The 12,500-nt window shown below is 38.5% G+C and overlaps 1 protein-coding gene and 1 pseudogene across 1 annotated transcript; one reads left to right on the forward strand and one right to left on the reverse strand.

Annotated features, from left to right (window-relative positions):
- Nucleotides 1-5,827: 5,827 nt before the first annotated feature.
- Nucleotides 5,828-7,639, forward strand: LOC137996040 (uncharacterized). Its single transcript, XM_068841477.1, has one exon. The coding sequence runs from the start codon at nucleotides 5,828-5,830 to the stop codon at nucleotides 7,637-7,639; it is 1,812 nt and encodes a 603-aa protein (XP_068697578.1).
- A 1,320-nt stretch (nucleotides 7,640-8,959) lies between these two features.
- On the reverse strand, nucleotides 8,960-10,359 carry LOC137994951 (uncharacterized; annotated as a pseudogene).
- Nucleotides 10,360-12,500: the final 2,141 nt, after the last annotated feature.

Consider the following 12,500-nt stretch of genomic DNA (forward strand, 5'->3'; position numbering starts at 1 on the left):
CTCGATTCACACAGATTCCTTCTCGAGAACTCCAAAATCGAACAAGCAAAAGAAAGGCTCTTCTAGCAGGGTGCGAAGACATGTGTACCACAAACGTTTTATGACTGACTAAATTTCAATCGCGCGGCCTAGTTCAAAATGTCTCAAATGCATCAAGATCACACATTGATTTGCTGTTTGAATTCTATTGCGGTAACCAGCTTCAAGACAGGAATTTTGTGAACAACTGAATGTATGTCATAATAACCTCCAATCTTATCATCCTGGTGATGATTACTTTGGTTTCCGTATGGAATTAGTTCTTTATTTTGATGATTGTAACAGATTCTCTCCGAAAAAGAACAACGATATCTAACCTTCTCAGCATTGTTCTCCGTGTAAGTGTTCCATCTTACGCCATCCAGCGAAAATTGTAATTTGTAACTGGTGGTCCATACATGGTCGCGTTCATTTCCGAGTGTTGCCACTTTGCAAACAAAATGCATTGCACTCATATCAACCTGAAGGTAGTCCGTTCTATCAGTTTTGGTCTTTGTGCACCACGCTCTATTTCCCCTGCCTTCGTTTGTTCGCTCATAGTATGGATAATAATTAATGTCATGAAAGGAACTCGCAGTGATTTTATTATCTGGAATGATGTTCCTCTCAGCCACGCCTATAGCCTGACAAACTGTAAAAAAATGTCGTTTTAGTTCTCACATTGCAAAATCAATCTCTGTTTCTTTTTGTAATAGGACTCCGAGTTGTCCAATTTTATTATAAAAGGACGAATAAAAATTTCCTTTTGGTAGTCAGGGGAATACATTTTTTTTAAATGACAAATTAGCAATGAAAGAAGATAACTTCCGGTGGAAGTCCGTGGCTCTAATAGGCCGACCATTTAACTCTTGAGGGGGTGTGGGTGATTTTGAAAAGAAATTTCCTGCAAGCGCTTGTTGGAAGAAAAAAATTGCATGCAGCAAGCAACAACAAAAAAATGTTGCAAGCTATTTCATCATTCCTGGGGAGCTTTACAAAATCCCAGCAAAACGGCCACCATTCCGGATAATCTGCAAGCCAGCGAGCCACTCTGGTTAGCCTATTAAAATAACACATTGATAGGCCTAAGTAACACTCTGTTTAGCCTAAACGTCACACCAGTTGGCCTACACTTAGCTTAGACAGCTTGCGGTTTGCCCTTGTAATGGGATAAGGGATTTCTTGCTTGCTCGGTTCACATGGCTCCAAGTCATAGGAGTCATGCAAGCCATTACGGTTAGCCTAAATTACACATTGGCTAGCCTAGTTAGCAGTGCAGTTAGCCTACAGTTCCTTAGGTAGCTTGCGGTTATTGGGATCAGGGATTTCTGGCTTGCTGGCTCATACTGTATCCAAACTCGTTAGGGCCGATTTACACGGTACGATTTTGTCGCATGCGACATCGGCTTACGACAGGCCCACGACATGATTTACGATTGTTGTGTATGTCAGAAAAAATGTCGTAGCATTTTAAAACATGTTTTAAAACGCTGCGACAATCGTAAGTAATGTCGTAGGCCTGTCGTGAGCTTGTCGCATGCGACAAAATCGTATCGTGTAAATCGGCCCTTAGCTTATCACAAGCAGTAGTCGAGGTAAATTTGACTATTTGAAGAATCAAGTTTTATTAGACAAAGAAAAATAATTTGTTCATTTTTAATCTTATCAACTGAAGCATTTTCATGTAATTACTTTCTATTGAAAATATAAGGTTTTTGCAATGTCTTATACAATATTATTAAAAACTGGATCATTGGATAATGCAATTCGAGAGTTTTGATTGGTTAACCCATTATGGGTTATGAGCCATTATACCATGATCTACAAACGCAGCAAGCATATGCGTGATTTTTTGGGCCTTTTTATTTTTATTGTAGTCTAGTTTTCTATATTTTGGGGGCGTTTTTGATAAAACAATTATTCCACTGGCGCTTGTTGGATATGAGATGATTGTAGCCAACTCGGCGCAACGCGCCTCGTTGGCTATCTATCATCTCATATCCAACGCGTGCTCATGGAATAATTGTTAATTTGACAACATATTTAACAATTATTCCATGATCAACTAACTTTAATTCTGCTTTCACATTTGTTTTGCAGATTTCAGTCCACTTTTAAATTGTAACTGATGATTCTAGCAGTAATTACCATGCTATGAGCATTTCTGAACTGCTTCTTGCTATTTTTATCTTTTTTTTTTATTAAGAAGCTAAACATTTTCAAATCTACCTGTGGAGCATAAATAAATAAATAAATAAATAAATAAATAAATAATAATAATCTTTATTGAGGAGATCAATTTCACCGGAGAAGTGATTTACAAAAGAGTCCTCAAAGATTAAAATAAAACAAAAAGGAAAAATATAGACTAATATATGAATATATAAAAATTACACTAAAGACTATTTACATTTCTTAACGCTGTTGTAAAACTAGCTAATGATGGGCTTTGTCTGATTGAAAGGTCTAATTTATTCCAATCGTTTGAGGCCAAATTTGTCGAAGACCAATGGCCCCAATTTCTACTAGATGCACTCTTACGGATATTGTTTTTACATCTTGTATTATAATCATGTTTATCTTTATTAAATTCTACATTAAAACGATGTGAAAATAAGTTATTTAAACATTTATAAATAAATGTTGCCCTATGCTCGGCCCTACGTCTTGCGTGAGTCTTCCATTTCAGCTTATTCAGGGCCTCACTAGCAGATGATCTAATGGGCAAATCTAAAATTATTTTTGCATCACTTAATAACATGAGAATATTGTTATTAGGTAATATTAAATGATTCTAAAGAATGGCATTCCGAAAACATGTAGCTATACAAGAATGATTTTGTATAGCTTACAACATTTTAAGGCTTTGCAGCTCCATATTAGAACTATTACTGCAATAACCACAATGTAAATGTAAATACATTCTGTAGATGTAAACACGACACTTTTTTGAGGAAAAAAACTCCTGCAGTGAAATGAAGAGAGAAAAAAATATCCTGCAGAGCATTTAGGAGGGAAAAAAGTATCCTTCCCACCAGCCAGGTTGCTAGAAAAGAAAAATCTTGCTGACCCCCTCCCCACAAGAGTTAAATGGTCGGCCCCTAAAACGTAACCTTGTAAATCGTGAGCGCTTTGCCCTACCTGATCCCCTATTTTTCTTGTTAAACAACTTGAAAAGAAAGAAATAAGGAAACTTGAAAATGTTAAGGCAGATGACTAAAAGATGAAGGATGGTTTATGGTACCAATGATCAGAAGTTCTCCTTCAAATACTGCGGAAATTAAAATTAAGAATTGTTGTTTTTGTAATTAATTAATACGATTTGCATTAGAAAGAAATAACTAGAACCAGCTTCATCCCAAGCTGAAATTCATTGGTAATTCAAAACCAATCAGAGCCAGAGCCAGATTTGTTTTGGGCAAAGACCTCGGCTGGACAGTTATCAACGAAAATACTAGCACAGTCGTATCATGTCCGATAAACTAAATTCATGGAGGACGTGAATTGATTTTCATATGTCATATCTGGTAAAAACGACGTAATTTATCCTGTCATGATTTTAGTAAATGCAAAAGACTTACAGTACGTTTGGGATCGTACAACGTTTAATTGCAAACCATTTGCTAGGATCGTCGAGGATTAATTTCTTAATACGTTTTTCTAGCACTGGTCCATGCAATCAAGTTGTTTGGCCTTCAGGTATATTACCTGCCTTCCACTACCCGATCATGCGCACATCGAGGGTCTACACCTTTTCTACTATTTTCTGCATCTCATGTAGAACCGTGAAAGTATAATGGTGGATTTGAGGCCTTAAAACTCCATCTTACTAGACAAAATGAGACTTACCCGCCACAGTCAACCTCATAGCGGAAAAAGACTTTAAAACTCCATAAGAAGAAGCCACGCAGGTGTAGATGCCAGAGTCCTCCTTTTTGGAATTCCAAATTTTTAGTGTTCCATTCTCGCTCACACTTGATCTTCCACCAGGAAGATTTCCATCACTTTTCACCCAAGTCACTACTGGTTGTGGATCTCCAGTAGCCTGACAGGGTACGGTTATATTCATAGCAGTTAGTATCTTAGACTGCGCCGGTGGTCGGACTCTGAACTGTGGCATCTCTACCACATTAAGTTGTGTAACAGCTGAATCCTGACCTAATTTATTTGATGCTGTTCATTTGTACAAACCATAGTCTTTCTTGTCAGTATTTTCTATTGACAGCTGTCCATGCCTCACGTTCGTTTTATTTTGCGTCGGGGCGTCATGTACTTTATGCCACTTGACTGTTGGAGGAGGGTAACCAATCACTTGACATACCGGTAACGTGATATTTCTTCTGATTTCAACGTAAGATGGACCAAACGACAGAGTGACCTTTGGACGACCTGCGTAGGTCCAGAATGAATAAATAAATAAACAAATAAATAGATAAATGAGTAAACAATTGAATGAAGTAATGAATAAATGAATTAATGAAAAAAAGAATAAATGAATGGATAAGCGTGAGTGAGTGAGTGAGTGAGTGAGTGAGTGAGTGAATGAGTGAGTGAGTGAGTGAGTGAGTGAGTGAGTGAGTGAGTGAGTGAGTGAGTAAACAGTAAACAGTAAATCTTTATTGCGCCTTACTCTCCAAAGGGAGGTATCGGTCTCGTTACAATAAAGGTGATGATATCTACTTGAATAACTAATTAACTAAAAAGATCATACAATTACTTGTAATACAATTGGTATAAAATTATTATTTTAATTATTTTGCATTTAGTGAGTGAGTGAGTGAAAGAATAGATAAATGCGTGAATGTCTTTCTTAGATTCATCTCCGGGCCCTATGGTAACGCTCCAATGAACACAGTCCTTATTTTACATAATTTTTCATAATACAATAGGCCATTTCCGAGTTCATGTCTGCCTCCTCTTCAAAGCGAGTCTAAGTGCGAATTTTTTTTTTTTGGGGAATCAGTTTTCATTCACATGTGAAGTAGAACTAATAACCATCACAAAAACGTCGCACTTAAACTCACTTTGAAGAGGAGGCAGACATGAACTCGGAAATGGCCTATTTAAATTAGTTCACAATGAAAAATAGTAAGTCCTGCCTTCGGTCTGTGATGCTCAAGAATTAGGGTTTAAATAAACCCTTTGGTTCTATGACCTATTTTCCAACAAGATGTTTCAAGAAGAAACGCTGTCGTGGTTTTCGCCTGGTTTTAGGCAATTAAAAAAAAATTCAACGATGTTATTGAGGATAGAAATGCCTGAATAGATGCAGCGCCTCCCGTGGAAGAAGTACACGCTCTTAGGTTTTCTTTTTTGTTACGAAAATGAATTTCATTGTGTAAAGGCTTTCAACTTTCATGTCGAGTAGGTTTTTGGCGAACGCGAAAACGGCGTAATTTGACGTTTTTACAATAAAGAGCTGTACATTCTTTTTATTTGAATCTGTTTTATTAAAGTTTGCCCAAGAAGTAGCTGCATTTCTACTGAAAATGATATTAAGTTTTCAGGAACCTAGGAGAAATTTTAAATGCATTTTAAGTTTATTTGATGCCATAAATTTCATCAAAATAGAGAGGGTAGTCTTCGCAAACGTGTTACAAAAAGGAACGCCGGGACTTTCCTAAAATTATATACTCCATTTGGCCAATAGCCCTATTTACAGTTCCCGGCGCCATATTGGATTAGTAACCGCGCAAACACCATAGCGAGGCTGCCGGTGACCCGCGTAATACAAAAACAGTAAATACAGCTGATCGGAGAAGTCTTTCGTGGTTCAATCTCTTCTAAATTGGTGCTCGTTTACAAGGCTATGCAGATTTCAACGCTAGAAGATATCCAGAAGTTAAAAGTGACGGATTTAAGGGAAATTTTGCGTTCTAATTCGGAAGCGACGGGCGGAATAAAAGCAGATTTGGTGTTAAAAGTTTACGCGATACTCGTGCGACACGTGCTACGACCGGGTGAGAATCAGCAGGAAAGTAGCGATAACACTGGTCAGGATCACTTCAAGTACGATGAAACTTTAAGACGAATCTCTGCCCTCGGATGGTCCACTGATTTACGTCAGCTTCCCGAACTAAATTTTATTCAACTTTACGATTACCTGGTTGTGTCAACGCGCAAGTACCGCCACATTGTGCTCAAGGGAACAAATTTTAAGAAATTAAAATCTTACCAATTTTTCTTTGAAGGGAACGTTAAAAGGCTTGAAAGCAAAACCCATGAAGGCAAAACGTACGTAAAAGCCAGTGTTTTGCCATCGATGAAAAAGTCGCCTTATCGAGTGGTCGTGGAGTTCACTCCTCAATGTGATGTATCACGCGCAGCTTGTACGTGTCCCGCCGGGCTTGGCTCACAGGGTAAGGGAAAGTGCAATCATATCGGAGGTGTGTTGTTTGCCTTGGAAGACTTTACAAGACAAGGTTTACAAAAACATCCTCAACCACTATCGTGCACATCGCGTCTTTCGGTATGGGTGGTTCCACGCAATCAGAGCGTTGCAGCCAAGCCCCTTGATGAAATCTTAATACGAAAAGTAAGATTTGGGAAGAAGAACATCCGCCTTAAGCCGAAACTTATAAAGTTCGACCCAAGACCACCACAACAGCGCAACAGAGATGAAGGAAGGTTGACAACTTTAAGCGAGAGCCTTCAAAACTGCCTGCCTTCCTGCTCTTTTTTTCTTTTTCATGACATCAAATCGAACTGTTCTGAGGTACCCACCCTTCAAGAGAATGAAGATCAACAGGAAAGTGTTGCCTTCACCGACAGCTATGACATAGCTACTAATCGTTTTAAAAGTATGATCGATGAGCATGTTTCCAGTCTAACTATTACTCTACAGGGGGTACAGGAAAGTGAAAGGTTGACCAGGGGGCAAACCAAGAACAACCTATGGTTTGAAAAAAGGAAAACTGTACTGACAGCCTCAAATTTTGGAAATGCTGCCAAAACAAAAGTGGAGCCTTCAAATAAATTGAAGGCAATACTCAACAGTAACTTTACAACTGAAGCTGTGCAGTATGGAATTGAAAGCGAACAGAAAGCTGTTGATTTATTCATACGGGAAATGCGGAGGGATGGTATTGCAGTAAGTGTGGAGGAACCTGGATTGTCACTGTCTAAAGACAAACCATACCTTGGAGCAAGCTTAGACAGAGTAGTAACTATGATTGACACTGGTAAAAAATGGGGGATGGAAATAAAATCTTCTTTCAGCAAGGCTGGCATGACTGTTGATGAAGCTTGCAAAGCAAAGAGTTTCTCTTTGGAGAAACTGGCTGATGGGTCTGTGCAACTTAAAGGGAACCACAACTATTTTTGTCAAGTTCAAGGTCAGCTGTACTGTTCCATTATACCCCTTGAAGGAATAATTTTTGTAGTGTACTTTGGAGACAACATGCCACTGTTTGTTGAAAAAATCCACTTTGAAAACAGCAAATGGTTTGATGAATTGTTGCCAAAGATTGATTATTTTTATCGAAGGGCTTTTTTCCCTGAGATGATCACTGAACGACTTAAAAGAGGGAAGGTCCTTTACCTACATGGTGGTTGGCTTCCATACGGACACTATTCTTGCTCAAGAAATGGTTTAAAGTTAAAACTTCACAGGTCAACATAAGTTGATGTGCTTAAAAATCAAAGTCATACCAGCTAACCAGGACAAACTGCCTGTAATCAGCCCAAAATTACTGAATGCATGTATTAGATACAGGTCAAAATTAAATTCAGGTTAAATTTCCTTTGTATCGAGACCTAATTATTCGTGTGTTAGAGCGAGAAGACAAACAAAATTGAGAATCAACCTAGGTTAAAAAATTTTAACCTGTAATTATTCTATTTTGACCTGTAACATATACACTAATTATACCAGTGTGAATACTAGAATCAAAGATTGGCCGGTGGTAGTAAAGGGGGTAGAAAGTTTGTCAGAAAGCCACAGACAGTTGCAATTTGTGTTGCATAGGGGCTCAAGGTATTAGGCAAAGTGCCATCTAATATGTGGTATGTCTTAAAGTGCCCCTAACCCCATAATATTTTTTTTGCTAAAATTAACCTTTGCACCTGTTCGAAACGCATTGCGGCCATTTTTTCATTTTTCAAACAAATCCTGCAATTTTATAGGCTTCGAAAGTTGCGAACATCCAAGCATCTTGTGTTTACGACCGAGTCAGAAGGGGAGTGGGCCTATTCCTGATGTGACGTCACAAACTTATTTACATGGCATTAACTCTTTGTAAAAATGCATGCAAATTAGATTGTGACGTCACATCAGGAATAGACCCACTCCCCTTCTGACTCGGTCGTGAACACAAGATGCTTTGATTTTCGCAACTTTCGAAGCCTATAAAATGGCAGGATTTGTTAGAAAAAGGAAAAAATGGCCGCAACGCGTCTCGAACAGGTGCAAAGATTCATTTCAGCGAAAAAAATATTTTGGGGTTAGGGGCACTTTAATGCTGCCAATGGCACGCTCCACGTGAGTGCGGACTGAAGCAATGCTCATAGTCTCTTCAGTTTCAGTTGCTGTCATTCGATCACGGCCAGCCAAAAATGGTGGCATGTTTACTGTAATGCCAGCAGGTACAATTGCATAAATGTCAAATCCGCGATCAACCATGACATTATCAACCACTTGCAACAAATCTAAGACACCACTCTCTCTTGTTATTTGCTTGTCAGACACACGCCCGCCCCAGAGATCTGACAAAAAAGTGACCTGTCCATTTGGGGTTACCCCAACTAGCAACTTCCAAGTATTACGGTGTTTATAATCTGACCATGTCTCTGACTGGCTGACTGGGCCAACATAGCAGATGGTCGCTGAGTAAATAGTTCAGTGCAGTCTAAAATGATCCTGGTTGTGGCATACTGGGCAAACTCCTTGGGCATGTTTTTACGAACAAGCTCCTGTGTGGAAAATGGAAACAGGTCCTTGAGTTCATGATAGAGTAAATTTATCCCGGTGATGCCGATCCTGGAAACCATGCTGCTACTGATGCCCAATCTGTCAGCAAGGTCTGGTACAAATAGACCAGCCTTCAGTCTCATAAGCACCAATAGGAACTCGTCCAGAAAAGTAAGCTTCCTTGATGGCCCAGGTTTACGCTTGTTATCATCACGTTGATAAGGCTGGCTTTCCTTTAGTAGATTTTCACCTTTCCAGTACTGCATTTTGGAAAGCTTCGGCTCAATGTACTTGTAGAAGCTAATTAATGCCTCGTAACTTGGGAATCCGGTGTAAAATAAAACAGCAGCGTTGTCATCTTTAATTTTGTCGATGGAAAATTGACGTGCCAGCAACACAGCATTTTCCTTTTCTGCTTCACTGAGCTTTTCCTGGCAGTCAGCTAGCTGAGTTTCAAGTGATTCAATTTTCCTTTGCAGTTCAAAGACAACATATGGCTCTGTTTGAGGTGACTCTGTCTCACACTCCACTTCAGCAGCATTTTCATCACACTGTGAAAATGAAGCAGCAGCATCAGTTGAAGCATTGTTAGAGGGTAATACTGAGCAGGTTCCAAACTGCAATGCTGATGCTGCTACTCCAACAGTTGACTCATCAATGTTTCTTTTTCTTAGTGCCTTTCTTGGGTTTGCTTGCTTTGTCCAGCTAAATAGACATGGCTCTGCACCTTGTAAATAAATGAATAAATAAATAGAACTTAATAAATGTGATAGCAATCATTTCAGATTTATTTATTATGAGTTAATCTGTAATTAAGTTGATTGCTTTTGTTAAGTCCAGCAATATTAATAAGCATACATTAAATATTTTTAAAACTTTGCTTTTATGATCTATAGGTTTTTATCATTCAGTGACAAAAATAACAAGACATGAAACACTTTGAATCATAAAGTTTACAATAAAACAACAATCGTCGAATAAAACAACCAAAATCTTTAATTTTTAATCTTAAACGAATCCTTGTTTCTAAAGTCTAAAATGTTTTAAGTCTTGATAACTCAAATCATGAACGCACACAGCACTGTTGCCATGTAAACATACCAAAAGCACAACAAAAGCTCGACAATATCACAAACCTGTCTTCAAATTCCAGCGACCAGAAAGTTTTTTGGAGATATCTTCTGCCCGAAAATGCTCATGACAGAGGACAGTAGCGGTGTAAACAGCAAAGTCGTCCTGTCCGTGTGGCCGCTTGATAAGTGAACACCACCGATTCCTTCGCTGAGCGTCCTTGGGAAACTCGAAGAAATGATAGCTTGTACGAGTGCCGTTTACATCATAGGCGTTATTATTGCAGTCAAAAGCTGCACAATACTTTCCTCTTCTTTTCCAGGGGCGGAGGATGTTTCCCCGACGTTTAAGCCTTCATTCATATCACCAAAGACTCGAAAAACTAAGGAAACGCTTGAGAACACCACCTAAACTTCTATGCTTTTATTCCGCCTGTCGCTTCCGAATTACAACGCAAAATTTCCCTTAAATCCTTCACTTTTAACTTCTGGATATCCTCTAGCGTTGAAATCTGCATATCCTTGTAAACTAGGGTTAGGGTTTTAGAAGCGATCAGCTGTATTTACTGTTTTTGCATTACGCGGGTCACCGGCAGCCTCGCTATCGTGTTTGCGCGGTTACTAATCCAATATGGCGCCGGGAACTGTAAATAGGGCTATTCTGTTCGTGAGGACAGAAATTTAATGAAATGAAAGGAGTCTTTTGCACCATACCATGTTCCTCGCTTAAAATAGGGTCTCTCAAGTTGTGGACACGCCCACACCAAAATCGTTACAAAAAGGAACATGTCCCGAAAAAGTCAGAATTTCTCACTTGAATTGAGGCGGTTTTTAATGGTAATGCAATCAAAAGAGATCTCCTTAGTTATCGTTTTAAGACTGGAGGAGGAATTCACTGAGATATTTGAATTTTTCTGGAAAATCAAAGAAATGGCAATTATCCAAAAAAAATATATTTGCTGGAAAAAGCGGCCCTTCCGGTATATTACGCTTCTTGTCAGAACTAAATGAAAACAGACCGTAGAGATCATAGTTTTATTTTCTATCTAAAGTCTGTCTACCATGTTGAACTATTCAATCTATGGTTACGGAAAGAAACGCTCACTTATTTGAAGTTGAATAATAGTTTGTTTGTTTGTTGTTGTTTTTTTTCGAAGTAACAAAATAATCGCATCCTTTTTATTCGGGGACTCAGCAGAAACCAATATCATTCAGAGCTTTCAGGAACTTGGGTCTGTCCATGGATAGGAAAACGTTTGAAAAAAATGTATTGTGTCGGTGTATTGATCTATCATTTTTCACCGTTTGTGTACTGATATTTCCATTTTATCATATTATCTAACGCAAGCCGATTTTATCTTCAAGCATGCGAACGCTTGCGCAAGAATAAGGGCAAATGAGAAAATGAATCTTACGCTGTACCATTATACTGGTAGATTACTTCAGAGTGACGCCAACTGGTTTCTTTCTAATTAATTTGCAATTTTTGAAGCGTAGTAAGTTCTCCTAAAAAAGTTGACCTTTAGAACCTTACTGGGTGTGACTTACTGTTGGGGATAAATCAAATTCGAGTGCTTTCTTTCAAGCAATGTGAGTTGGAGATCTTATAAAGGTGCTAAGCAGGCACGAGGCTGCGTTCTTGTTAATTAGCGCAGGTAAATGTGTAAAAAACTGAATGTTACGTAGTATATGTCAGGATGATCAGTAGGATTTCCAGTCCAAACCTCACAGCATGAGGTTAAAAAAAAGGGGGTAAAAGATTAATAATACGTTTCAGTCAAAAACCTTCTTCAATTACTACAACTTTGAATAAAAAGGAACCTTAAATAAGATTCAAGTGCTAGTGATTGCGTAATTACAAGTGACAACTATCAAATAAGGTACAAGATTACAAAAAAGAACTAAAAGTGGTGCTAATTAATAGACGACAAAAAAGCAAAATCAACGAGGCGAAAAATACTGAATAATCCGAAAAAAAAGCTACGAAAACAATTAACGGGGCTAATAAACAACAGAATCCATGGGGGGACCCTAAAACAATGTTAATCATAACAATTTCCCCAGCAATGGCCTCTGATTCCACCCAACACCAAAAAGGCTGACAAAAATCAAGAAAAGGGCCTTTTAACGATTAATCATGTAACCGTTGACAAAAACAAAGCTCGTTCAGTAACTTAATATTGCAACAGTGTTCGAGTCGACCCGTCGATATAAAAGAAATTAAAGCAGATACGTTAGCTTCAAGCTTATGTAAGCATATCCAGTTAAGGAAACCAAAGCTTGGAAGAGCCCTCTAATAATCAGTTGTTCAATTCGATTCCATGGAGATCGCTAATCGCTCAAACGATGGGGAGACTGTGATTACACCAGCGATTCCTAAATTGATAATTGTGCATTTTGCCGTACAAAGCAAATGATATTTGATGTAATGTCTCTGGCTCGAATTCCATGTAAAGCCGTTTGATTTCGTTTTTCTAGCATCATTTTTGGCAGCGGCGGGGAGG

The sequence above is a fragment of the Montipora foliosa genome, chromosome 3 (genome assembly GCF_036669935.1).
Source record: "Montipora foliosa isolate CH-2021 chromosome 3, ASM3666993v2, whole genome shotgun sequence".
NCBI lineage: Eukaryota > Metazoa > Cnidaria > Anthozoa > Scleractinia > Acroporidae > Montipora > Montipora foliosa.

What these genes read in the sequence shown, in the direction of transcription:
- LOC137996040 (XM_068841477.1), top strand. Translation starts at nt 5,828, where the DNA reads ATGCAGATTTCAACGCTAGAAGATATCCAGAAGTTAAAAGTGACGGAT.